This window comes from Mus musculus, chromosome 1 (assembly GCF_000001635.26).
Source record: "Mus musculus strain C57BL/6J chromosome 1, GRCm38.p6 C57BL/6J".
NCBI lineage: Eukaryota > Metazoa > Chordata > Mammalia > Rodentia > Muridae > Mus > Mus musculus.
This window is the reverse complement of record NC_000067.6, coordinates 135,966,049-135,993,764: the sequence shown is the minus strand read 5'-3', so window position 1 is coordinate 135,993,764 and position 27,716 is coordinate 135,966,049. Positions and strand designations below refer to the sequence as shown.

General features: G+C 48.8%; 1 protein-coding gene across 10 annotated transcripts in view; it reads left to right on the top strand.

Moving 5' to 3' along the window:
• The window catches only part of Igfn1 (immunoglobulin-like and fibronectin type III domain containing 1), an 87,721-nt gene that overhangs the window by 47,161 nt on the left and 12,844 nt on the right, over positions 1-27,716 (top strand). For 5 of the 10 annotated variants that reach the window (XR_001784086.1, XR_387162.3, XM_017319938.1 and 2 more), the window contains 15 exons: positions 8,699-8,761; positions 9,456-9,551; positions 10,247-10,337; positions 11,350-11,398; positions 11,811-11,933; positions 13,761-13,900; positions 15,438-15,537; positions 16,803-16,847; positions 17,049-17,094; positions 17,699-17,876; positions 18,918-19,031; positions 20,251-20,419; positions 21,587-21,859; positions 22,605-27,089; positions 27,576-27,700. Coding sequence is in view for 7 of the 10 variants with exons in the window: in XM_017319938.1 (XP_017175427.1) it covers positions 11,392-11,398; positions 11,811-11,933; positions 13,761-13,900; positions 15,438-15,537; positions 16,803-16,847; positions 17,049-17,094; positions 17,699-17,876; positions 18,918-19,031; positions 20,251-20,419; positions 21,587-21,859; positions 22,605-27,089; positions 27,576-27,700 (5,805 nt within the window). In the remaining 3 variants the exon portion in view is untranslated. Of the gene's footprint in view, positions 1-8,698; positions 8,762-9,455; positions 9,552-10,246; positions 10,338-11,264; positions 11,399-11,810; positions 11,934-13,760; positions 13,901-15,437; positions 15,538-16,802; positions 16,848-17,048; positions 17,095-17,698; positions 17,877-18,917; positions 19,032-20,250; positions 20,420-21,586; positions 21,860-22,604; positions 27,701-27,716 lie in introns of all 10 variants that reach the window. The other 5 variants (XR_001784087.1, XM_017319940.1, XM_017319943.1 and 2 more) reach the window with 5 other exon arrangements.

Sequence of the window (27,716 nt, the reverse complement as noted above, 5' to 3'; positions counted from 1 at the left end):
AAGTACAATCATTAACTCCAGGAGAGACACAACTATGAACATCAGTTCTTCAGGCTCTCAGTTCTGTGAAGCCACCATGCTGGCACACTGCCAAGTGAGTCCTGATCAGGGGCACCAGTCAGTCACCAGGCACCAAAGTCCTTTTCCACCATGGGCATTAATGAGATTCAGCTGGCTCCTGTCGGTCTCCTGGGAACAGGCGACTAACACAGCAGGTTGACAGGTGGTCCCCAGGACCTACTCTCAGTTACCTGAGGAACCCCCCTGGGTACTTCCCAGCATTAAAAGCTGGGAGGTGGGAGGAGGAGCATTTCAGGAAAGTGGAGAAAGGGACCTAAGAGAGAGGAGCACACTGTGTGTCTGAAATCACCCAATGCAGCCTGGGCAGCTGGACAGTGTAGGGGGGAGGGCTCTCACGTGCTAAACAAGGACTTCCTGCCATTGACAACCAGCACTCACAGCAGTACGCTGCTGATAAAAGATGCTCAAACCCCCTCCCTGTTTCGTTTTATACATGGTCGATCCACCCCCAGCAGTCCTGCATCACCAGTTGAGGCTCCTGCTACTCTCACTTCTCCTCATTCTCAATTCCCTACCTATAACATGGGGACACTCAAGGCACTTAAAACCCACACATACTTATTTACTTATTTATTACTTTGGGAGGTGTGCTTCAGCACTTGTGTGAGGTCAGAGGGCAACATGCAGGATTCTCTTCTTGCATCATGTGGGTTCTGGGGGATTTGAACTCAGGTCATTTGGCTTGGCAGCAATCACCTTTACCCCTGAGTCATTTTGCCAGCCAGCCCCCTGTAAGATACTTAGCTTCTGACCTTTAATACCTTTCAGATCTACACGACCTTGTCATCGCTCACTGGACTCTGAAAACAGGTCAAGCCTTCAACAGAATGTTGGGTTTGACTCCTGTAAAAGAGACCCAACATCCATTTTGAGTCTTGATTGAGAAATTAAATGGATGGTAATCGGTTATGGTGAGGGCGTATGCTAAGAATGAAAGAAAACACGGGAATTTTAAGAGCAAGACCTCCCAGAGCTGGCTCTTGCATCTTGCAGAGTCAAATGCCTTGCATATCCCCAAATGTACCCCACATTCTCACCCATACTTTATAGTCACTTACCTAGCATTTGTGTTGGGGCAATTTAAATATTTGATGGACTTTAATTAATTTGCCTAGAAAATTCTGGTAATGTAATTGGCCCTACCTTGTTTTTGCCAAACCACCACCAGTAGAAAGTCTGCTCTCTGCTGTGCCCCTCTGATTCTTCTGCTGCCAATCATCTCTTATCTCTATTCAGGAACTAGGAGGGATGGCTTCCATTGGGACCTATTGTTTTCTAGTAATTATAATTCCCATTTTCAAACACACACACAAAGTGGAAACTGAATTAAGAGTTCTTTAGAAAGTCAAAGTCAGTTGTGTCAGATGGTATTTTACTGGGGCAAACACATGAAGGAATGTTTTCCTGAAGCAGACACGGGTAAAAGGATGTTCTGCTAAAGCAAGCATGTGAAAGAACACAGGATGAAGGATTCTTCACTAATGACACCTATGTATTGGTTTGCCCTATACGCCCTGTTGAGTTCCATTTGTCATGATTTCATAGAAAGAAATGCACCAAAAAACTTCTGGTGGTGGGCTGGTAGCTTCTTGCTGCTTCTATAGCCTGGGGGTTGATTGACAGAGTGATGCTAGCTGATACAGACTCACATGGAGTTTGGCTAAGAGATTCACATGCTGAGGCAAGACCGGTGGAGGACACGAGATGTTTGGAGCACATATAAATCGGACTCAGTGGACAGTGAGAGGGGCTTGCTTGTAGAGCTAACTCTGCAACACGTCTTGGTCTCCAGTCTTCCCTGACCTTAGCTTCATTAAGAGAGAACTTCTAGTGTCTCTGGTGATCCTAATCTTCCTGCTGACTCTCAGCAATTCGCTGAGGCCTGTCTGTTCCTGCTGGGTCGTGCCACTGCTGCTGCTATTCCAACACTACTGAACTGACTGCTGGTTTATCTGTGAAATGTTTGTGAGTGGACTGAGCTGCCGCTACTGACTTGTGAACTGAACTGCTTATTTCCTGGCAACACAGATGGGCTTTGCTCCAAACAGCAATTTCTAAACAGGTCCACTTCCCCTATATCCTAATAACCTTTCTTTTCCACTACCTCTGGTAGGGAGTGGGCTAGACGGGAGGTTAAAGTATTTAAGAACCATTATTAAAAGTAGAGTTGAGAAAAGTTTAGGCCTACACACACACACACACACACACACACACACACACTTGTTATACAGCACTGTAATAGGGACCTTCCCCCCCTTGAACATCACAGTTACAGGCAGGTCTCTAAGTGTCTCCAGACATAACAATCAGAGTCACCATGCAGAAACTATTCTTTCATGCCAAGTTAGAGTCAGGAATGCCACAGAGACTGCTTGCTAGTGCCTTTGTTTTTGCTTCTGTTTTAACTCAATGCAAGCCAAAATCTTTTGGTTTTTACTTCTTAGGAAGTCAATTGAGGAATTGCCTCTATCAGATTGGCCTGTGGGTATGCCTCTGGGACATTTCCTTCATCAGTGATTGATTTTGGAGGACCAGCCCACTGTGGATGGTGCCACTCCTAGGCAGATGGGCCTGGGTTGTATAAGAAATCGGGCTGAGCAGGGCATGAAGAGCAAGCCAGTAAGCAGCATTCCTCCCTGATCTCTGCTTTGGTTCCTGCCTCCTGGTTCCTGTCTTGAGCTCTTGTCCTAGCTTAATAGTCATAATGGACTTTTAAACCGAATAAACCCTTTGTTCCTTCAGGTTGTTTTTGGTCAAGGTTAGATCAAAGCAGCAGAAACTCTCTAAGTTTCTGTTTTCTCCAAGAACTATTTTCAACTCAATGAACGAGACCCAATCCCTCTTGAATGGGCTTTTACTTTGAGGTGAGGAGAGAACCCATCAGCATGGGCCCACATTTGATTTTCTTACATGGATAAGATCATCAGAGTGGTAAGAGCCCTGTTACTTTGTATTGACTAGCAAAGTCCACACTAAAGCTCTGAAAATGAGTGGGCTAAGCAGAGACAACATTGTGCAAGCATCTTTCCTCTAACCCATAGTGTAACGAGAACAAAGGAAGGAGATAACAAGAGATCACAACATCAAATGCATTAAGCATGCATGTTTAATCCATTTTAGTTTCCATCTTGGCTTCAGAAAGTAGCTGTCAGAGTCAACCATAGCTGTAATGGATGCTTTCCTCTGGTGACCTGACAGCAGGATTGTGTCTCCTCCGACCACAAGTGTCTGTCTCTGACATCACACATGGCAATTAGAAGACTATCTTTTCAATCATGGAAGGGTCCTGCTGTCTTCTAGCACTTGGGGGAGGATGCTGTCCCTGAATTTCTTAGTCAGGGGATTTAACTTCCAATGGCATAACTTCCCCCAAACATGAAAGACCCAGTCTTTCCTAGCCAGCTCCCTGCTGAGTCCTCAGCCTAACTGTGTCTCTGGTACCCAACCAACACTAGCCAGAGCTCCAGGGCCAAGCCACTGGACAGGGATAGGGTTTCAACCTGATCTTTACTACCAGTTGCCTGTGGCTGGTCTGCTGGGAATCTGGGAAGTTGGTGCCAGAGGAAAAACAGCTGATCCTAAGGGAGAAGCCATGGTGGAGACTGGGGGATTGGGTCATGGACTCTTTCCCATTGTCCTGGGCCCCACCTGGTCAGCAGGAGTGAAGGATCACAATGACAACACATGCCCTCTCTAGGCATGTCAAGTCTAACAGTCCACAAGCTCCATACCTCCCCTGCATGTGTATCCAGGCTTAAGTACAGGGGTTGAGAGTCCTTGCCCTTTTACCCTTGGTGCCCCCAGTATGTTACAGAAGATGTTGCTTCTACCTTCAGGACTATCAAGCCAATAGATGGAGACAGAACAACATACCTAGGGGCTCTTTCTAAGACACTATATTTTCTTTCTCTGCTTATGCACCTCTGTGGTTCCTCAGCCATTCTCAAATGAATACCAAATGCCACCACAAAGTGCAGAGGACACCTCGCAGCCTTCCTTATGAAGTGCACAAGATCGATGCAACATTGAGCTCTTTCCTACTGTGGAGGAAGAGAGCTTGAGGCTCCTATATGGTATCTGTTAAGCAAGTGGTTGGCCAGGACTCTCTTCTTTATAAATGTAGCTCCTTTGTCCAGAATGGGACAAGGAAAGAGAACATAGCTTCTCTTCATCACTGGGGCTCTAGCCTATGAAAAGGCTCTGTTAGTGAAGGTGCCTTAGGGGTACAGTCTTGTCCAAGGAAGGAGAGGTACTTTCTGTCCCTTGTGATATTCCCAGGACTGAGGGTGACAGAGCATGCCTCTAGGACCGTCCTGAGACATGAAACTCAAGTGAATGGACACAGTCATGTGGAAATGTCACTTGATATGGGGATAACAGGGCAAGGACAGTTAGCCTTTCAGACAGGAGGGAGGATGAAGTCAGGAGACAGGTCAGCTTGTTGAGTTGGAGAACAAGTCAGCCAAGGAGGGGTTCGTGGGCAGAAGGGCTTTGGATGCTATCAAAAGCTTGTATTGCCTTTCAGACAGGAGGGAGGATGAAGTCAGGATGCTATCAAAAGCTTATATTTGTTGTATGCTGGATCCTTGTGGTGGGGGCAGGAAGAGATATTTCTCTACAAACTTAGCCCTGGTGGAGTTTGTTTCTAATAGTCTGTCAGGCTGGTCTGCTGGACCAATTCCAGAGTCTCAACTCCCCTACTCTTTTTTTTGGTTGTTTTGTTTTATGTGTTTATTTTTTGAGACAGTGTCTCACTAATCCCAACTATCCTGGAACTCACTCTGTAGACTAAGCTGGCTTAAACTTACAGAGATCCACCTGCCTCTGACTGCCGAGTGCTGAGATTAATGGTATGAGCCATCGAGCCCAGAACCTAGCTACACCCCCACCCTCCCACCCCCCCACTCTTATCTGCCTTGGGTTCACTTGGGTTTCACCCAATTCATCCAGGTGGCCTCAGTGCTTTTTACTCAGCATCCCAAACTCATCTGGATCTAACCTTTCACCTAATAAAGCAGCATTGAGGTTGTTTCAGGTGTAATTTAGCTAAGAACTAAGGTGAGGATTCCAGGAGACTCACCAGCTACCTCCAGGTAGCTTCCTCCATCATCTCTTCTTGCACACACAAAGCCTCTCGCTGGCAGGCCAATGTATCAGAATGACAGCCATGTGGTTGTCATGGGCATGTTGCATGGCTGCCATGACGTCAGATTGGGCTCCACCTGCCTCACAGTTCTAGGGGAAGATGGTTCAAGGACACCTTCCCAATAGGCTTGTTCCTCTTGCATCATGGTCATGGTAAGCAGGGCCTGGCTGATAGTTTGGTCATAGAGAAAGGAAAAATGGCTTCCTAGGAACCCTTGAGACTTGCCTTCCTGGCTTCCTGCCCAGGGGGAACCTCTTCTGGTGTTGATGTTGGTGTGCTTCCCCAAGAGCCCCCAACACTATTTTCAGTGAGCCAGTGACAGGAGTAAAGGAGGGAATGTTTACTTCCACCTGTCATCAGCATCCCTGTATCACCCCACAGGTGGGAACCAAGAACCAACCACGAAATAAACACTGTCACAGTCCATGAACGGCACAATCACATAGGAAGGCATATTTGCATTTGAGAGTTAAATGTAGCAATTATTTAAATGGAAATACTTATGATCATTGTCCATTTATAAAGAAGGCTTAAAAATTGCAGTAGTCGGAGCCTTCTCAACTAGTGATAATTCCTGGTATAGTCCCTCAACCCCTTTGTTTTGGCCAAGGATGGAACCCAGGGCTCTGTGCCTGCTAGGCAAACTCTCAACACTGAGTTGCATTTCTAGTATATTTCGGGAGACTTCTTTAATGAATGGGTTCACCACCAGACATGGAAATTGGAAGCCCTTTATCTTTTTATCTACTTTTCAAGGTTCTGAATATCTGGTCCAGGGGCAAGAGTAGAGGGATCCAGTTGCCTCGTTCACATTCCTAGCTGTGGGACAGTAGGGATGTGGTTTAATCATGCAACTCAATGCTTCTTTGCAGATTGGAGGTAATACATGTCTATTTCATGTAGGCTACATGAAGTAACCAGTACAATGGCTGTCACACATACACTCGGGGACACTGCACTGTGCTGTGATTTTATAGGAATAGGCAAGGGTCTCACAAAATGATGAACTATACAACATCAGCAATGGTAGCAGCAAAGGCGGCTCATGCCCTGTGTAGAGAGAGAACAAACTACCTTTTCAGACTGATGGAGACGGTGGGAAGCAGGTTTCCGAAATGTCTTGATCCCAACCAGGGAAAGGCATGTGTCTGCTTATCACTTCTCCTTGCCAGGTCTTGATACCTGTCTCAGAAAAGGAGCTATAGCTGCATTAGAGCCTTAGAATTCTACTTAAAGGTGTAGACTTGGCTGTGGTCCAGACCCACTCACCAGCTATGTGAGCTTTGTGTCTTGGTTCCCTCTTGTTTTAAGTATTTGTTGTGAAGGGTTACATTAGTTAATTGGTTTTTAGATTTTTCACCTATATTTATGTGTATATGTATTGTGTAACTGTATATTTACAAGGGGGTGGGGAGAGGATCATGGAGGCCGGAAAAGGGCATTAGACTCCTCAGAGTTGGAGTTACAGATAGTTGGGATCCGTCATATGTGGGTGCTAGGATATAAACTCTGATCCTCTTCAAGAGCAGCAAGCACTCTTAACCACTAAGCCCATCTCTCCAGCCCCTAGATAATATACTTAAAAATGCAAAGGACTGTTTGGCATGCAGCAAGAGTTCTATGAAGGTCAAATACTGTCCTTTTCTCATTGTTGATGCCCTATGAGGTCCTGTCCAGCTCTGCTCTTCTGTGACAGTCTACACTGCTCTAATAAATGACCCACAGTGGTTTCACCCCTCCTATAAACCAGAGCTGACCCTTCCCCAGCCTCTCCTTCTTGGGGGTGACCAGCCACCCTTGAAGCCTTGAGGTCAGCAAGGCTTGCTTGGCAAGGCCTTTTTAGTTACTCTGTGGCAGAAAGCAGCTTTGCAAGAATGAAAGTGTCCCTGGGGTCTCCAAGGTCTTCATTCCTTTGAAGCCACATGGGATTCATTACACTGAGGTTGGCTTGATGCTGGACTGAACTGAGACAGGGAGGCACGTTGCCCTGAAGTGGAGCTGGGAGACTGGAAAGGGTAGATGGTTCTCGGGAAGTGGTAGTCCCAGAAGCATCCCTGACAGTGACCTCGGGAGGACAGGTGTGAGGCTCTGGGGATGACATTGTCATCAGCTCTCCTAACTCTGACTTCCCAGAAGACCTTGGTGAGCGGAGTCTTGAGTATGAGCTCGGGCTTCATCCTGTGACATCATCTGCACAAGGAATTCATAGCTTTCTATTGCTCATATTGCTCATGAGAATCTATCCCTGCCTGCTGTCTGTTCGTGTGTGTGTGTGTGTGTGTGTGTGTGTGTGTACACGAGAGGGGGGGTTTGTGCTTTCAAACTTTAATTAGAACTATGATTTTTAAAAACCCCTCTCCTTGGACCCACGAGGGTGAGAGGAGAATATGGAGCACCCTGGGTTGGCTCAGTGAGCTGAGCAAAGGCATTTATACCATAGCATAGAGCCATGACAACCCATGAGTCAATTTAAACTCTCCAAGTTACATGGTATTTCAAGTCTGTGAAATTCACCCCAAAATGACAGGATCATTGCATGTTAACACTGGTGTGTCAGAGACCCTATCATCAATTCTATCCTATGGGGGTTAAGGTGCCCCAAAAGGGAGCCCTTATGGTGCCTGGACCTCTTGTTGCTTACCACATAATAAGTTACCATGCAGCTTCTGTCTTGTGGAGACAGGACTGCTTTAACTTAGAGGAATAGTGGAGAGCGCATGCAAACCCTCTACCTTATTCTATACTCAATGAAGGCAAAGACTTGGGATGGATACATACACACACACACACACACACACACACACACACACACACACACACACACACATAATCAGGTAGTGTGCCACCAGCAATAGTGGGAAAGGTCACCAATGACATCTGTGTATAGGAAAGTCACTGGGAAAGAAAACTCACAACCCTAGATCTGTTGTCTTGAGTGATAACTGGAAGAGTCCAGGAGAGGCTGGTACTCCATCCTTTTCTTTCTGGCTGCCAGCGACAGGGAACGCGATCAATGTCTTGCGCAGGGCCTCCTGCAGAGTTGGAGGGTCTCACTCTTACACAGCCTACTAAATGTTTCTGCATATCATACTTGAGAATAGGATGTAAGGTCAGGGAGATGACTTGACTCATGTTGTTTCTTGAAGACCTAAACTTCCTATCTTGCTGCAATGAAAAGGATCGAAATGTAATGGGGTACACAGAGCTGAAACATCCTTAACATGGCTCCTCTTAAAACATGGAAGATAGAGGTGAGTCTGTAGTGAAAACAACTCAAGGCCATCTCTAGGCCTCAGAGAAGAGCTCATTATCTCCCTGGGGACCAGTAGAGAATCTGAAATGCCAAGGATTCTCTCCTGTTCATGGCCTCCTCTCCACCTTTTACCATAAGCTGGAATGCCAGGGGCCTATGGAACTTCCCCCCTGAGAACTATCTATCATCTATTTTCCTCCCGTTCCTTCTCCATGCAGCCAGAGTGAGCGTTTTTGTCAAACTCAAGCTGGATTCTGTCATAACTCAACAGTCCTTTTCAGGTAAGCTAGAATCCTAGAGTGGCTTCTAGACCCTACCTGTCCAGACTGACCTGGGGCTGCCTTTCGTGCCTTCCTACCTTTAGGCATCCTTGGTTTGCTCTTGGTTCTTTTACAGACTGTTCAGTTTGTAACTGGTCACCATCTTTCTCTCCTATTAAACTTCATGAGTGGAAGACTCGTTGTTTGCTTAAACGTGTATACCCAGGGCCTAACAGTACCTGAGTCTGGGGCTTAGCCTTTGAGCTCCACACTTCAGTCTCCCCGGGTCTTATGACTCAATCTCAAAGTTTGTTGACTGTTTGGTACCTCAATGGGATACAGTTATCAAAAGGACAGTGGCTTTATGTATCAGTGTGACTTACTGTGTCAAGGGTCCCAAGGGATGAGCTTAGCAGAACTGAGGCTGAGCAGTGATGAGAACACCCTCACTCAAAGGGATCAAATAAATGAGGCATCAGAGAGCAAATGTACCCTCAGCTGGTCGGGTAAAGAGCTTAAGACTCTGCAAAACATGAGCTGGACCAGTAGATGCCTCAGGACCCTTCCATATCTGGCCTTCTCCCCAACTGGTCCCTTAGCCCTGGGGGCCTTCCCCTGCCAAGCCTGGGCCACAGGAGGAGCACGAGTAGGTGGGGTGAGTGGGAGGGGCAGAGAGAGCAAGCAAGGCGTCTGCAGTGACCTACATCTGTTCCAGCTCTGCCGCCAGACCAGACGGCTCCGGCTCTGAGTCCCTGGCAGCCAGCAGCAGCTGGAAACCAAGAAGGAGGCTGGAAGCTGGTGGGCCATGCAGGTGAGTTACACTGTGTACCTGGCTGTCCACCTGGTCTGGGACAATCAGGGAGAGAGGTTCTGGGCTGTGCTTTAGCTTTTCTGAGCAGGAAAGAGCAGACAATGGGTGTCAGATGAGCCCCACGGATATCCGGCTGACTGATCACAAGCTGTAGTGCATTTCTGAAACTTCTAGGGAACCCCAGTATCTTTGGAGTATCTTGGAGGAGGGAATTTCAGTGGGTCCTGTCCAAGTGGATCCACCCTGGCTCTGATTTTCCAGGCACTGCCTGGTAGAGAATGTTATGCGACAACTAAGTTAAAAATCTTACTAGCAGTTCAGAGTATCGACGTCAAGGCCAAAGCAGTTGAGAGGAATCTTGTTTCATTATTCCTTTCTGTTGAGGATTTGAAGGTATCAGGGACCTAAGCTGTCAGAATGGAACAGCTTCTGGGACAGCGGGTGAGAACTCTGGGTCCTGGGAAGAATTAAGGGGAGTCACACCCTGAGATCCCGAACTCAGAGTCTGGTTGAGGTAGGCTGAAGTGAGTGCTTTTGAGAAGAGTTAGGGGTCTTCCCAGATGTGGGAATAAATCATGAAGGAAAGAATTAACTCCTTTCCCATTCCTCCTAATTAAGCCTACATGCCTCATCCCTCTGTTCTCTCGCCAGGCATGCCTCTCCCTCATTAGTCTTTGGATTTGTTCTTCTTCCAGAGTATTCCTGAAGCAGCATGACTAAGGACCCTTGAGCATCGCAGGCTCCTACATCGTTGGTTCTTAACTGGAGGACCCGCAGGAGGCGAAGGTAAGGGACTGGTATCTGGATTACTTGATGTGGCAAATAGCCACACGATCTACTAGAGTCCATGGTGATGGCGGCTCTGCTGTGCTAACCTCGTGTGGCTGGGTGCCTGGGTGCTTCTGTCTATCCAATACTGACCTGAGAGAGGGAAGAATGAAGATCTTGGGGTACCCACCCCCTTGCTCATTGGAGTGTCTTCTCTCCTGTCCACCCTTGTGACTCCTTTCACGCACTGTCTGTGTCTCCTGTGGTGCTTGTGACCGCTCCAGAACGCAGTTGGCACACGGTGACATTCCAGCACACAGGGGGGCATGACTAGGCTGCAGAGAGGGCCAGAAGTGCCAGTGAGCGGGAAGCTGTTCAAGAAAGCACTGAATTTGCTGTCATGTGTGATTCAATATCAATGACCGAGTTTTGGGGGCAGCAAGTATAGCGCCTCCAAATGGAACCGCCTGGCAGTGCTTCAACCTCTCAGGTGTTAGGTGGGACTGCTGGAGGATTCTTACAAGTCTCCCTTTAACTCATTCATGGCTTTCATCCAATCCCAAACCTATCCTATTCCTGAAGGATTCCACACTGGTTAAGGATAGAGGGAGAAGACTCCTGGGCCCCAGTAGAAAAAGCTAAGAGATCACTGGAGAATTTGCATTCCAAATGTGGGAAGTCACTACTGCTGAACGAGATTCCTGAAGTTTGGTCTGACTCTCTGACTGGTGATAGGGTCCCACCAGGAAGCCAGGCGAGTAATAGATTAACAGGTCAGGCAGCATGGCTTTCTTTCCTCAGGAACTGGGCAGAGCCTACTCCTTCCCTGAGAAACTGGCCTAGTGGAGCTACTCCAGGGAATAGAAGGAAACAAATCATTTTCATTTTAGGGGTTAGACAACTTCTTAGGGGCACCACCTGCCCATCCCCCAACATTCACCTTAGATCATGGCTGGTGTTTCTGGTGTCACGGGAAGGATGGAGTGATAGCAACCCGGGCTATCGTAAACAATTCATCTGTCGCCCTCAGGAGATCGGTTTCCACTCAGAGGAGCACAGAGAAGCTGGGACTATGGCTGGTAAGAGAACTAACTGTCCCATCCACCCACATTGTGGCTCCTCATGTGGCCAGAAAGCAGGGAGGAGGTAGAGCCCAGAGCTCTTTGGGAACACACCATCTCTGCTTTTTCAGTGTGGGCTTTGGAGTCTGCTCTGCTTTACCAAGCCTCCACAGGAACTGAACTCCTGCTTCCTGAAGAATGGCCCTTTTCTACCCTCCTTTCTCTAGCGACACACCCAGCATCTTCCTGGGGCACACAAACTAGAGAGGAACCACCACATTTCACTAAAGCTTAAAGTCTTAAAGCTTAAAGCTGTTTACAGATAGCGGGTGGGCAGGACAAGCTGACCTTGACTTCTAGAGAAACTAGGGACTAGGGTCTCTGATTGAATGGGAGGGAGGTCAAGGTAAACTCCTCCCACTTTCTCCAGCAAAGCCCCCTAAGAAGTCCTCCATCCCAGGAGTGAGCATCAGGCAGCTGGTGGACGAGATCCCAGAAGGCTGCAGCACACCAGATTTCAAGCAGAAGCCTGTTACCTTGGCTCTACCAGAGGGTGAGGCCCCATTGGATGCTGCTGAGGGAGTCGTGGCTCCTGCTCTCTTAACTCTCCAGAAAGCACAAGGCTTGGCCACCTAACCTTTCTGGGTACCCAGTCCCTCCTATGTCCATCACCTATATATCTAGCCTGCCTATATTCAAGTGGCATCTGTCTGTCTGCCTGGATACCTAGGAGGGACAGGAGCCTGAGGAGACTGTGGGGAAAAGGAGTGAAGACAGTCCATGCTGTGCTGATGCAGGGAACAAGGGCTGGCCAATACTAAGTGGGGAATCAGAATCCCAGGTTCTTTTCTCTCCTCCCCTTGTCTCAATGTATTCTACAGGAAGAGGCTAAAAACTCTCTTCTCCCTGGCTGCCAGGAAAGTGTCTACTCTGTAAGTTTGAGGAGCTAAGCTTGGTTTCCTGGTATCTACACAAAAAGCTGGGCACTGGGGTACACACAGTCTGCACATGGGGGAGAAAGAATTAGCAGGGCCCTGGGGCCTTGTTGGACAACCTGTCTAGTTAAATGAGTTTCAGATCTTGAGACCCTGTCTCAAAAAATTAGTGGAGGGGGCTGGAAAGATGGCTCAGTGGTGAAGATGGCTGTTCTTCCAGAGGACCCGGATTTGGTTCCCAGAACCCAAGTCGCCGCTCATACTGCTTGTAGCTCCGGGTCTAGAGAGGATCCAATGCCCTCCTCTGGCCTCTGAGGGCATCATGCACAAATGATACTCAGACAAACATTAAGACAAGCACCCATATGGGTAAAATAAAGGTGAAGGAAAAACATTTTTTTTAAAAAAAATGGAACATGAACAAGGAAGATGCATGACCTCTGCACTCTCTCTCTCTCTCTCTCTCTCTCTCTCTCTCTCTCTCTCTGTCTCACAGACACACACACACACACACACAGACACACACACACACACACACACACACACAGACACACACACACACACACGCACGCACTACATTTCTTCCAACCTTGCCCTAAAGGGCCACATGTCTAGTGGCCCACTGGCCAGTCTAAGTTCAGGAGCACCATTGTAAAAGGCCACAGGGACCCACTTGGAATTGGTGTTCCTTCCCTAGCAGTTATCTCTGCTGTAAGTTTTAAAAACAACATTCTACCATAAGAAAAATAATGTTACCATAGTATACTTTTCTAGATCTGAAACAAGGTCACAAGACAGAAGGGAGGGCCCTGGGATCTTCAGGCTCTTCTGCTGAGATGTTTCTGGCAGGAGGTTGCCTGGCTCTGTGAGGGTGAAATAACTCCCACTCCATTTGCCTTGCATGGAACTGTAGGTCTTCTCCGAGCTGGAGTCCTACGTCCTGGCACCAGCTCCTTCGCGTACAAGCCATTACTTTCTAAGATTGTGTTGCCCATCCTCCTAGATAGGGGGAATCAAACTCATAAAATGTCATGCACTTCCTTGGTTTGGGAGAGCCCTTAGCCTCCTAACACATGCACACATGCACACATGCACACACACACACACACACACACACACACATACACACTCCTGAAGAAATCCGACTCCTACTCCATCCCTGCTTACTGCCCCCTCGACCACCACCACCACAGACCACCCAGCCACATCTTTCTCTTGGGGACACCAGGCCTCTGCATGATGGAAGTCAGGCCAGCAACTGCTTCTGGGTACCTGGAAAGTATGGTTTCCATCTGACATTATGAATCGCGAGTAAGGGGATCAAAGTCAGGAACTTCTTTTGGAATAGAGAGCTGGGATGCCTACAGCAGGCAGGGTGATGTAAGTTTAAATCCAAATAACATATGTTACCTCTCTACCCCTATGTTGCTTCTTCCCTGCCACAGGGAAAAACGCCATCTTTCGGGCGGTGGTCTGTGGGGAACCCAGACCTGAAGTGCACTGGCAGAGCAGCAAAGGAGACCTCAGCAACTCCGCCAAGTACCAGATATCCTCTGCTCCCGGTAGAGAGGAGCACGTGCTTCAGGTGAGCCCTGCAGCTGTTTCTACCCATGGTTCACGGCTCTCTTCCCAGTCCCTAAAATTCTTAATGGCTCTGGTCCCCTGGTGAAGAAGAGATATTCCCACAGTTGGGACTATTCATCCTCAACCCGTCATTCAAGGTCTCCTGAGCCAGGAGAAGCCCAGATGGATTTGTTGTCATCTCCCTAATAATCAGGAGACCACCTGGACCATACTGGACCACAGTCCCAGGCCTACAGCTTTGGCTTTGGAAAGCTGGTTACTTGCCTCTTACTGTCTCAATTTCTTCACCTATGGGATAGCATAATTATAGTATACACGTTAAAGAATTATAAAGATTAAAAGTTCATGGAAAGGGTCTAGTTAGTGGTTCTAAACCTGTGAGTGTGACCCCTTTGAGGGTCAACCAACCCTCTCACAGAGGTCACATATCAGATATTCTGTACATCATATCATTACATTATAATGCATATCAGTAGAAAAATTATAGTTATAAAGTAGCAAGAAAAATGTTGTGATGGGGGGGTCACCACAACATGAGGGTAGAGATTAAAGGGTCACAGCACTAGAAAGGTTGAGGCCCACTGGTCAGTGTGTCACCTTAAACTGAGTACAGACAGCTCTTGACTTACCGTGGTCCCACTTGTAGTTTTTGATCTTGTGTTGGTAGAAAAACTATGTGCACTGAATAGAAACTACACATCGAGTTTTCAAATTTTCAGTTTGATCTTTCCATGGGTTAGAAATATGTATGTGTGAGCCACTCTGAGCAATGGCAGCTCCCCGAAGCCTCCATCGGTCAGAGGATATCTCTGTAGCATGTTGTGTTTACTGACTTACATGAGGTACTTAACTCTCCTTTATAAAATGGACTTAGCTATCTTGCCCAACTGCAGGCTCTTGGATGTGCTATCTCATATTAAAGTAGGCAAGGCTAGGGCAAAATTTAGTAGGCTAGCTGTACTAAATACATTTTCAATTGGTAATATCTTCAGCTTAAAGGAGGTGTTCTGGAATGCACCTTACCACCAGTCAAATAGCATCTGCACCCTTAAGCAATTGTGGTTAATATTAGTAATATTCTAGACAATAACAGTGGAACACTGACAAGTGTCGGGCCCTGAACTAATCATTCATGCCAGAGGACATGAGTTAATCCTGACCACTCTCTACTTTGTAAGATATTCTTATCCCCATCTTACAAGTGACGAAGAAATCAAAATCCACAGAGAATAGGGGACTTGCCCAAGGTCCCATAGCTAATAATGCATGGCAGAGATCCTCTTCAGTGCCGGCTTCACTTGATTCGCCCCAGGGCAAGCTCTTTGTACAGCCCATATTGCCTTGATGGCAAGAACATCTGCCCTCTGTCGGAATCCATAGTTTGTTTTGATGTCTGTATTTCTTGATAAAGACTGAGATTCAAAGGGGAAAAAGCCATGTTTGTACATCCTCGTACTTCTAACACACAATGGTGTGTAGCACATGGAGTACGTGCAGTAAGTGCTAGCTCCCTTCCCCTGCCCTCGGCCTCTCCACAGATCAACAAGCTGACTGGAGAGGATTCGGATCTGTACCGCTGCACTGCACTAAATGCCTATGGAGAAGCCACATGCTCAGTGAGGCTTACGGTCATTGAAGGTGAGTTTGTCCCATCAGCACCAGCTTTCTACAGAGAACACTCTCAGAGGAACCACAGGGTGGCAGGAGGGGAGAGAGGACCCAGAGTCTGTTGCTATGGTTTCCCCATCTCCTGCAGGAGCTTTGGTTCCACCCAGAGGCCCTCGGCTTGCATGTGCCTAAAAGGCACACCTTCAGCCACACTCTGTGGCAGATGCTCTGAATGGGGCCAGGATCCAGATGTTGGTTCCTAGTCCTGCATCTTCTACAAAGTTAGTCTCTTTTCCTACCTGGATCTCAGTTGTCCCACTCTAGAAGAGCTATTTTGTGTAGGTCTATGTCAGAGGGGACAAACCAGTAACACAAAGACTAAATCCTATCTCAGACATGCTTGGTTTGGTTTGCATGGTGTTTGAAGATTCTTAAAGTTTTGAGTTGTGATAATGGAAAGGTTGATACCTCTAGAGAAAGCAAGCCTAGTCTCTCAAGTACGTTGACATTCATCTTGTCTCTAAGAATTCAAAAAAAAATCATAAAAGAAGTTCAAGAAATAACGATACTAAAATTATTTCATAGTAAGAAATTCTGAGATTGGAGTCCAGGGTTCAGTAACAGCTCTGGGCTGTCATAGGCGATCAAGTTCTTGCCTCTCTGCTCTGCCATCCTTAGCAGGCTGACTGATCACTGAAGATCCAAGCTTATTCCACACTCAAGCAAGAAGAGAGGGAAAGGGAAGGCCCAAGTGCACCTGCCTCTCTCATAAACAGCAAAAGTTTAAGACTCAAAAACTGGGAGCTTTTTGCTAACATGTCATTGGCTAGAACTCTGTCACATGATAGCTGTGGCTTGCAAGGGGAGATTGTGTACTGGGTGCCCCTAGACCCTCCACTGGAAGCAGATGACAAAGAATGTCTGTGGGAACAGTGAAAAGAACAGAGTCTGATGTATTTGGCAGTTTGGGTCCCATCCTCTGTGCTGGCAACTCTCAGATGCTCTTTGGATGCCCTGAGTTTGCTGTGGTTGCTTCCTTTATTCCTGTCAATTTCCCTGTAGCCACGCGAGTGAGTCTCCCCCTCATGAAATGATGCTAATGGTGGAGCTTTGAGGTGTCAAAGCTCATGGAAGTCCCCACCCTCATCTCTTCCTTTTGCTGTAATGTGCCTTAGAATCAGTGGGCGGGCAGGGCTCTGGGGCTGGGTCCTTTTCCCAGGAAGACCATCCAAGTGTCTTGCTTTTTTCCCTGTCTGTCTGCACCACCTCTCTCCTCTCTTCCTTGGATGGTCCAGTGGGTTTTCGGAAGAACCGAAAAAGGCAAAAGGAACCTCAGGAGGGTAGGTAGAGTGGCTGGAACACCCCTCTGGGGACCTTTGCATGTTGCTTCCCATCTGATATAGCCACATACACATGCATAAACTTGTGGGCATTAACAGAAAATAAAAAATAAAAACATTGATTATCACCCCTGACACATAGCCTTTCTTTGGATCCTAGACATCCCACCTAGGATTCAAGACTTATTCTTTATTTTCTAGACCTCAGGAAGGAGCTGATGGACTTTCGGAAGATGCTGAAAAAACGGTGGGTCTGGGACTGTTTGGAGGATTTTGGAAGCTCATATGGTTCCCACTTCAACTCCTTCCATAAGGAAGCTGGGCTCACTCACTCTCCACTTCTGATATAAGAAAGGAGCTAGACTGCCATCAGTGGACAGGAGGGCAGAAGAGCACAGAACTGCATATCCTGGATCTGGCCACTTTAAATCTCTGTAGCCTTGAGTTAGTCTTCTTCCTTCTCCCCCCCTCCCCCGCCCCCGCCACCCCCAGTCTTATTTACAAAATGGAAGGGCCCACTTTTTTTAAAAAAAAATATATGGTTTAAAGCAACCAAACAATTCAATTTTAACTTTACTTCTACTCAAAGACCTCTTAACCAGAAATCAACACCACCAATTTTTAGGAGCCCAAAGTCTCCTACAAGCTGATGCCACAGGGTAAGGCTTGCCTCATCCACTCTCTTCTTCCACTTGAGATAGTGGTCCATGCCAGAGATTTCAGTCTCTGTGCCTGCCCTTGAAGTACTCAGAGTGAAGCTTCCCTACACCACTCCGATTGCCAGGATCAGCAGGTCAATACCTGGACACTTCTGACCTCCTGGCCTCTGACCCACTTGCCTTGATCCCCAGGGCCCCACCCCCAACCCCTGAAAAAAAGATGGAGTCTGAGCAGGTGTGGCAGCTTTTGGTGACTGCAGACCGTAAGGACTACGAGAAGATCTGTATGCAGTATGGTATCGTCGACTTCCGGGGCATGCTGCGCAAGTTGCAGGAGATGAAAAAGGAACAGGAGGACAGAATGGCCCAGGTATTCTGGCCCTGCCCCCAACCCCTACCTGGAGCACAAGGTCTGGAAGAACCTCATACTTGGAGCTGGCTCTGGAGAACCTAATACAGTAGACAGTCTACCTCCATTGAGCCCCACCAAGAGGTCCTGCTAAGGATCCAGCCTTCTAAGCTTGCTCTGGGTTTTGATACCTTGGTCTGATGCTTATTGAACTCTGAACTTTAGAAAAGATAGGGCTTCCGTGTCTTGATTTCCTCGTATGTAAAACAAGGACTCTAGCACAATCTGACTTGTAGGGCTGAGAGAATAAGTAAGAGGATGTGTTTACAGCAACAAGCCCAGCTCCTAACACATGGTAAGGGCCTGATGATTGTCCCCTGTCATCCTTGTCATCCTTGTTATCATTGCCAGATGTGGGACTTTATTTCTAGTACTCTGATCCAGCATCTTATAACCTACATAGGAAGTTCCTTCTTGTGTCTAACTTGACATAAGTCTATTTTTTTTTCCTTCTGGAGTTGAAAAGCAACTAGTTTTTATTATTCTGGAAGTAGCTTTTTTTAATCAAGGGCCTTAAGATTTCTTTCGACTGTTCTTACCTGCATCAACACAGGGCCTAGCATACAATTTAGTTTGTAAGAATTATTTATTTATTTTATGTATATGAGTAGCTGAAGACTCTGTAGCTGTCTTCAGACGCACTAGAAGAGGACACCAGATCTTATTATAGATGGTTATGAACCACCATGTGGTCACTGGGGATTGGACTCAGGACCTCTGGAAGAAAGTCAGTGTTCTTAACTGATGAGCCATCTCTCCAGCCCACCTTAGCACACAGTTTTGTCTAGTAATGTCCTCCTAATGTTTATCAGCAGGAGGAACAGATGAATGGACACCCAGAGCTCTCTCTTGGTTTCCTCCCTCACCTTCGTTGAATTTTACTCCTTGAGGGTTTAAGTATCCTCACTTGAGACCTCCATAAATTCCTGCTCTTCAGGGACATTGTAGGCCAGGGCTGAGACCAGATCCTGCTCTCTTCTAACGGGTTTGTCTGCCCTGTAGTATGTCAGTGCCATTGCCAACTTGAGACACATCAAGGTCACCAAGGAAGGGGTCGCTACGTTTGACCTGGAGCTGGATCTCAAGAACCTCGAGAGCAAGATTTACTTGTACAAGGTAAGGCTCGAGGCCCTGACAGGGGCTGTGGGTCCTGGGAGGGAAGTGGTGGGTCCCATGGAATCATCTAGAACACCCACGTGGTAAGCATTTGAGGCAGATCTGTCACTCTATATAGACTCTAATGCCAGAATAGGGTAGGGACAGAGTTCTGAGTACATGCCAACCATGTGCAGTCAGGATGGGTATGTGGGATTGGGGGATGCAAAAATGCATCCCTTCTGCAGCCGGACTCACCCTGTCTCCACCGCCTTAAGCTAGACATTAGTCCCGGGCCTCAGCTTCCTAATTTTTGAAATAAAGGATCAGAAGAGCTACCTCATAGAATACTGCAATGCCCAAATGACACTGTGCATGCTTGTCTGATCCTGGGACCTGGCTCCTCCCACCTGTCTCTCTTCTTCCTTGCTGCCCTGGTCTTGCTCCTTGGCCTTATGCCTGTTCTCTATAGCTGCTCATGTGCCTAGCATGTTCATCTCTGACAGCCATGTGGTTAATTCTCTCATCTCACCCAAGTGCTTCTGCTGAGCTCCCCGCTTCACCCTGGTGCTTCTGAGCCCATCACCCCCTTATCCCGCTTTGTTCTTCTTAGTTTTATTTTTCCATATACAAATTAATTACTTACTTATGCTGCTTATTATTTTTCTTTCTCTCCTATGGGGTTTTAGCTTCCTCAGGGCAGGAATCCTTGTTTATCGTAATATCTCAGGTACCTGAAATAGTGTCTGGCACACAGCGGGCAGCTGATAAGTGTTAGCGATTGTCAATTCTTTGCAAGTAGCAAATCTATATATGGCTTAGCAAGGATGAGTGTATGTATAAATGACTACATTTTGTGCATCCCTGGAGACATTCTCTGAACATTTTCCTGGATGATTGAATGAGCTCATAGCATGACCTCTCCTGCTAACACAGAGGTCTGTGTAACAACTCTCTTCCAAGCACAACTTGTATCAGCAATCTCAGATGTCTCTGCATATAGGGCATAGTTTTCCACTCATGGGAAGTGGCTGGACATCCTTAGAACGTATATTTCCAGCTACCTCATGACCCATCCCTCCACATCCACGCTCTGCTCTCTGCCCTGGTCCTACAACCCCACATCTTTTATGGTTCTAGGATCATGTTGTCTTTGACCTGGGCCAGTAACCAGATTGAGGCTAGGATAGGAGGCTCTTTGGACCCACTGAGGCCCTGAACCATCCTTTCCTGGATTCAGGATGGTGAGATGATTCCCTACGGTGTTGATAACCAGACCAAGCACTGTCTGAGACGGCTGGGGAAGCGCTACCACTTCCAGATCCAGGACCTGCGGCCTGAGGATGCTGGCCTTTACCAGGTCATGGTGGAGGATGCTGTGGTCTTCTCTACAGAGCTAGAATCCAGAAGTGAGTATTCTTCATCCCAGAGGTCTGCAGAGGGGAGGGGAGGGGGTCCATGCTGTGTTATGGAGTGGGATACATGCCACAGGCTGCATTGCAAAAGACAACTAGGAAGAGGGATACACCCAGATCCTCCTGTTGGTACCCAGCTGGACTCTACAGAGTGATTGAGGGACACAGTCATATATGACATGCCTCTGCCCACAGGCCTTCTGTGGCAATTATTTCAGATCAGACCCAGACTATGCCCTTTTGCTACATCACCCCTTCTGATAAATGTCCATCTCTCCCACAATTCCCAAGCAAGAATTTCCACCTGGGCCAGACAGGCCCACGCAGCCCAGGCTTCTTCTAGTCCTGCTTCTTGTGTTACTTCCCTTCTTGTGCCCCTCTTTGAACTCTGTCCTGTATCCACAGGCTCCTGTTTCTACACCAGCTATAGAGCACCTGACCAGGAGCCTCTTAGGAGGACAAGGAGAGACCTAGAGGAAGAACGGTCATAAAGAACAAGGTTGAACCAAGCCTGAAGAACAGGAAGGGAAAGGTCACCCAGCAGGCCTAGGGTACTAGGATTGGCTTTGAAAGCCCAGAAACAATGTGTCAAGGGCAGTGGATCATGGCCTTGGGAGTGGAACACCTCTTAGCTGCCAGAATGAGACAAGTCATTGTTGTTTTTTTTATACCCAAGGCCTAGCTCATTCTAGGCAAATACCGGTCTCCCAGTTCTTTATTTTATTTTGAGAAATGCTCTCTCTAAAGCTGTCCAGGCTGGTCGCAAACACACTGTGCTACAAGCTGGCCTTGAACTTGTAACTGTCCCTCCTTGACCTCCTCAGAAGCTGGGATTATCAATTTATATACACTGCTACACCTAGATTTTTTAATTTCTTAAGCCTCCATCTCCTTGTTTGTAAAAAGAGAATTTAAGTTCTCTCAGCGATCATAATATGATTACAACCCTACATTTTATGTGTGTGTGAGGGTACCAATGCTTTCAGTTCTTACTAATGGTGGCTATAGAAACTGGGTAAGGAGATGACCTATCCAAGGTGACAGGAAGATTGTGACAAACTGCTCTGGACTAGGTTTCTTAATTCCTAACTCCAGTGCTCAGACAGCCCCCGTGTCACATTACAAAGCTGATACACCTCCTCTTTCCTGTTTCTATGGCAGCCATCCCCCCCAGAGTGGTGGTCCCATTGGCAGAGACCCGCTGTGAGGAACGGGGTGATGCAGTCTTTGAATGTACCCTCTCCAATCCCTGTCCCAGTGCGACCTGGCATTTCCAGCACCGACCACTGCGGCTCAGTGACAAATATGAAGTATTTGTGTCCCCTGATGGGCTAACCCACCGACTGGTTGTGAAGGGGGCCAGTAGCTCAGACATGGGCCTCTACTCGCTGAACACTGGGCTCCATGCCTCCAGTGCCTGGCTGGTGGTTGAAGGTGAGTGGACACACTTCTGAATTCCCCTGCCTTTCCTACGATAAGGTCTCAGAGTGCAGACAGGAGGGCTTCCTTCCCTTTGTCATCTGCTTCTGGATACTCTGTCACTCAGAGAGAATGAGGAAGGTTCCTTAGATCTATTCTTGGTTGAGTACAACCCAGCCTCATCATGGCCTGCCAAACCCAGCTGTGTGTACTCCATTAAACCTCTTAGGGTTACTCAGGAGCCTCAGACCCAGGACTTGGGATAGAGCTTATGCCAGTGGTGCGTGATTAATGTGGACGAGAAGCCCCGGGGTGGGCCAGGAAACACCCCAATCCTCGCAAGCATTGGCATCTGGGGGCAATATGGTCCCCAGAAACTGAATTGGGCAGAGGCAAGGCAGACAGTAGGACAAATGGGTCTTCCAAAACCCACAGCAGCTTGATAAGTTAACAGCTCTGACACAGAAGCTTGTGTGCCAAAACCCCATGACCCACGTGGCAGGATGGGGTGGCTTGTAGATACAGGCCTGGGGGAGGAAGTGATGGATGCATCTACTAAATGTGCCGAAACATCCTTGGTTTTTTGTTTTTTGTTTGTTTGTTTTGTTTGTTTCCTCTAATGGGCAGCTTCTCCACTGGGGAGGGTGAGGGCTAGGCAAAACAACCGTGTCAGACAGGAGCCTTGCCCTCATTTAACAGGGTCTTTTCTCTTGTCTCTCTATGGGCTAATGACCTCTGTGTAATTAACACCTCACGGAAGGTGGGAAGGATAAAGGCCCTCAGACCACAGATACTGACCACCGGCTGCAGACTCCAGAAGCTCTGGCCTCCGAAGCAGAAGACGCTGGAGGCATCAGCATCAAGGGAGGGCAATCCAGAGAGCGGGGTTCCCTCAAAGAGATTAGTGGGGCACAGCTCACAGCAGGCCCAGACAGGGGTGCCTTTGGCAAACATGGCTATCCCTTGGTGGTGGATGAAGACATAGTTAATTCTACTTGGGGACCTGGGCAGGACAAAAAGAGCTTTCTGGAAGGAGGACAACTCAGGGTCACTCTTCCAGGGGATAGTCAGTCCCAAAGAGAGGGAGACTGTGGTAGAAGCCTCCCCAGAAGGTCTCATCTCCAGGGAGAGGATACAGAATCAGATTTGGGCTTCCTGGAGAGAGGACAACAAGGGCCTGGTAGAGTTGACAGTGAGAATGGCAGATGGGAGACAGCAGGAGGCCAGAGTGCTGGCTCCAGCCATCCTCGGGACAGAAGGCTTGAGAGCAGAGGAGAAGGACAGGAACACAGTGAGGGCCATGGCAGTGAACTGGACAGATATGGCCAGGGACAATGCCATGATCCTCAGCTGGGAGCAGGGGCAGGGCAGAGGGTGCCGTGGGGATCCCAGTTTGATGCTGAGGGGCTTCAGCTGAAAAAGGAGGGGACAGAAATGTGGGGCGATTGTCTGGATGTGACGGAAGGTAGGGGTAACCTGAGAAAGGAGAGGGGAACAGCAGCAGGGTCAAGTAACAGAGCCCGCCTCTGGGAAGCTCGAGGAGGCAGTGGGGCCGGAAGTCCTTGCGTCCCTGAGTTTCCTAGAGGAGGAGCTCACAGCTCCAAGGCAGGCATGGGCCCTGAGTGCTGGCCAGGTGGAGATGCTGGCCATGGAGAAGCTGGGGTATACTGGGGGGCAGGGGGATATCCAGGACAGACATCTGAGGGCAATGACACCCAGAAATCATCACTATCTGGAGACAGGAAACTTCTGGGGTGCACGAGTCCTGAGGCCAAAGCTGAGGGCTCTTTCCAGAGCGCAGATGGTCATGGGATTGTGGGGAGGGTCTACAAACCTGGCCCTGAAGGCCCAGAAGATCTTAGGAGTCAGAAAAGTGGCCTACAAGAGATTCAGGGAAGGAATGGTCAAGGCTCAGCTGGAGCCTTGGGCAGGACGGTGGAAGGTTCCAGAAGCCTCCAATTTCCTCAGAGCTGGACAGTGGGACAGAGGGAAGCAGGGAAGCCAGGTGGAGCAGAGTATGAAGACATAGGTCCTCAGGATGACACGTGGTCCAATCTCAGAGAGATGGGAGGCCACTGTGGGTCTGGAGTGCTGGCGTCTGGTGGGAGGGAAGGGAGCGTGGGCGGTTCCCAAGTAGCTGCCCTGATGATGTCTAGTCAGAGGGTAGATGCCAGAAACCACAGGCTAGTTACATCCCCAGGCCTGGGTGTCCAGGGTTCTGGCAGAACACTGGGACACATGGAAGGATTAAGAGACCCAGAGGCAGTGGGATCCGAAGAAGAGTTCTGGAATGGGTCAGGAAGGTCCCAAGGAAAAGGGTCCAGAGGTGGGATGGGCTTAGGAGGTCCAGAGTGGGCAGAGTCTAGGAATGAGGAGGGATGGGAGAATTCTGAAGGGATGGCTTCTAGGAATGGAGCCACTTGTCGTGATGGATCCAGGATGCAGGAAGGAACAGGATCTGGCCCTGATATTGGTTGCAAGGCCCCCTGTGGGGCACCTGCGGAGACAGAGTCTGGGAAGTGGGGTACTTACAGTCATGACTCAGGGGTGCCTGGGGGATTGTGGTCTGGAAGCAAAAGTCAGTGTAGTCCTGCAGGAAAGGTATCTGGAAGAGAGGCCAGCCTCAGAAATGGCTCAGCTGGCCTTCATGGAATGCCTTCTAGTGAAGCTCAGCAGAGGGATGTATTTCAAGGCCACGGTCAGACAGGCCACATTGGAGAGCACCACTGTGCCCGTGGCTTAGGGAGTTCTGAGACAGTGGGATCTGTGGGTGGACATGGTAGGAAAGACTCTGGAACAGCGGGCAAGGTTGGAGAGGGATACACAGAAGCAGAACCAGGGCACTCTGGAGGGTTGAGTTCTTGGGGTCACACTGGAGATTATGAGGACTTCCGAGTCCTGGGGGCCTTTAGGGAAGGAGACTTTGGCAATGGCACTGGGGTTCCATTATCCATGGGACCAAGGTCTCTGGAGAGAGGGGACAAGGAAGGAGATGGAGAAAGGATCAGTTTTCTTGGTGCCAGGACCTCTACAGTTGGAACTGGGAATTGGGACAAAGCCAGGCACCCTGGGGCACCATCTCCTCATGAGGCCGGTTCAGAGGGCCACTGGGCTCAAGTGTCTGGCAATGCATTAGGTTGTAGAGATGGGTCTGGAATTCCAGAGCCTTGGAGTGCTGGCGACAAAACAGCTTATGGAGAAGAATCAAAGGGTCTTGGGCCTGAAAGAACAGGACCAGATGGTGAGGTGGCATTTAGAGGTAGCTCTTCGAGCCTCAGAGGAATGGGACCAGCAAGTGAGGCAAGTTATAAAAGTGGAACTTGGGGCCCTGGGGCTGTGGGTTCAGGGTTTAAGGTAGATTGTAGGAATGATCTTGGGTGTTCTGGAAGTATGGGGTCAGAGAGTAAAGCAGGTTATAAGAACAAAATTGAGAGTCATGGGGTCAGGGAGTTAGGGGACCTGACAGGCTATAAAAATGATTTAGGACCTTCTGAACTTATTTCATCAAGGAATGAGGCACGTGGTTTAGAACATTCTGGAGACATTTTGTCATGGAATAAGGCAGGTTTAAGGGATGGCTTGGGAGAAACAGGAAGAATGGAGTCCAAGAATGGGGTTGGTTATAGGGGAAGCTCAGTGGGTCCTGGGGAAATGGGGTCAGAGAGGAAAATGCACCTTGCAGATGGTTCAGGGAGGCTAGGAGGACCAGGGTCACTGGCTGCGCCCAAAGAACATGAATCTGTGGGTCTTGGGTCAGTTTATGAGGGAGCAGCAGAGATTGGCTCCAAATATAATAGGGAGAAAGTCAGAGGAATGGGGTTTAGAGATGCAACAGGGCCTGAGGTGGGCTCTGGGGTAGCTGGAATGCTGGATATTACAGGTGGCATAGCACACGGGGACAGTGCTATGGGCACAGAGAAGCTGGGGACACCAGATAGGCCTTATATCTTGTCAGGTGGGCAGGGTACCAAGAACAGTCTTGGGGGCTGTGTGTCCTTGGGAATCCCTGACGCCTTGGGGGCTGTTGGCTCTGTGGGGAAACCAGGTATCAGAGAATGGAAAGATGATTCTGGGTTCCAAGGGTCTCTCAGGGACAGAGGGACTCCGAGTGAGGAGATCAGATCTGTAGACCAAGCAGGAGCTATAGGGACATCTCGGCTTCTTGATAGTAGGGGGGCAGTGGAGGATGGGAGTGGGTCAGAAAATGACTTTGACTTTAATAAATCAGGCTTGGAGACAACAGGAAGATGTAGAGTTGCTGACCAGCAGGGAGTGACACCACAGGGATGTGGAGGCTCATTGCTCAATGGCAGGAGGAAGGGAACAAGTTCTGGAAGCTTGTCAGGGGTAGGGCAGGAGGTAGACAGAAGTTCTACACCTGGGAGGGAGACCAAGGTAATGTCAGGACCTGGCAGTGGGCGAGCCACAAGCCACACTCGGGCTGCAGACTGGGAAGACGGGGTTCAATGCAGCTTCGGGGCTTCTAGCTCACTGCCTGATACTGATGCCATTTTCAGAGAAACCCATGCGGGACAAGGAGCCTTCAAGGGCAGGGGCTGTGAAACCGGCCAAGGGGCTGCTGGAGAGTGTCAAGGACCACGCTCCTTGGGGAGCAGAGGCTCAGAGTTTGTAGGGGGCAGGGCTGGATTTACAGGGAGCTCAAGTGTTCCAGGCAGAAGGGATTCCACTATCTACGGAGATGCTGTCACATCAAAGCCACAGGAACCCCAGAATGAATTATATAGTCCTTTAGGCAGAAGGGACTTCAAAAGTGTATCGGGAGGAATCCAGGAGCCAGGTTTTCAACGAGGAACAGGACAGGGAGAAGGAAAAGAATCCTTCCAGGAGTCAGGGTCCTGGGAGGCTGAGCTTGACGAGGTCCAAGGATCCAGGGCCTCAGCAAAGTTTGAAAACCAGGGAGGGAAAGACCCTGGCTGGTCAGGCCAGAAGCCTGGTCCCTGTGGAAGCAGGCATCAGGTGCAGTCTGGGACTGAAGTTGGATCAGCAAAGAGAGCAACCCCACAGGGGGCCGGAGGGCTGGAGCCTTGGGCTGGCAGTGAGGATAGAGGGTCTCTGAGAGAACCTTGGAGTGAAGACAGGAGGCAAGGCCCCCACAGGCACCTTGGCAGCAGGAGAGATACCCAAGAGGGCAGGTCAGATGTCTGTGGCCAGGCACAAGATGCTACCCAGAGCCCCAGATCCAGATACCAGCCTGGCACTGGCCGCTCTTCTTCAGAGGCCCGAGGTAGGTACTCCCAGCTGGTGGCTCTTATAGGGTGGAGCCAGAGGGTAGAGTCCTTGGACACAGGGGTGCCTACTTGCCAGTTCTACCTTCGGCACAGGAACTCATCACTACCGGTGTCTCTATTTCCCAGAATCCCTTGCAAATTCAAGGAGCCTCCGCTCCTGCTCCTTTCCTCTCCCCGTGCAGAAGGGATCCAAGCTATGTGAAACTCAAAGGTCTGCTTGGTGTTAACTCTTGAAACTCCATGTCCAAGGTCCCAGAGTATTAGCTTGCCTCTGTGACTCCAAATGCCTCTCTGTGGGACTCGGGGGGTATATGTGGGGGGTTCTTTATATCTCCCTTACACCCTGATCTCTGTGCCAGCCTAGGGAAATGAGAAGCCGGGCATTGCGTCTTACTGAGCCCTGTGGGCAGGACCATAGAGGCTCCCCAGAATTCAACACAGGCCAAAGCTGGGCTGTGGGGACTTCCTTTGTATCTCTCTAGGCTCCATGGACCACTTCTCTCAGGGTCTGACTGATACAGAGGTGCAACTGGGGGAAGCCGCCATAGTCTCCTGTACTCTTGCCAGTGACCTGGGACCTGGCACGTGGTTCAAGGATGGAGTCAAGGTACTGACACCTCACA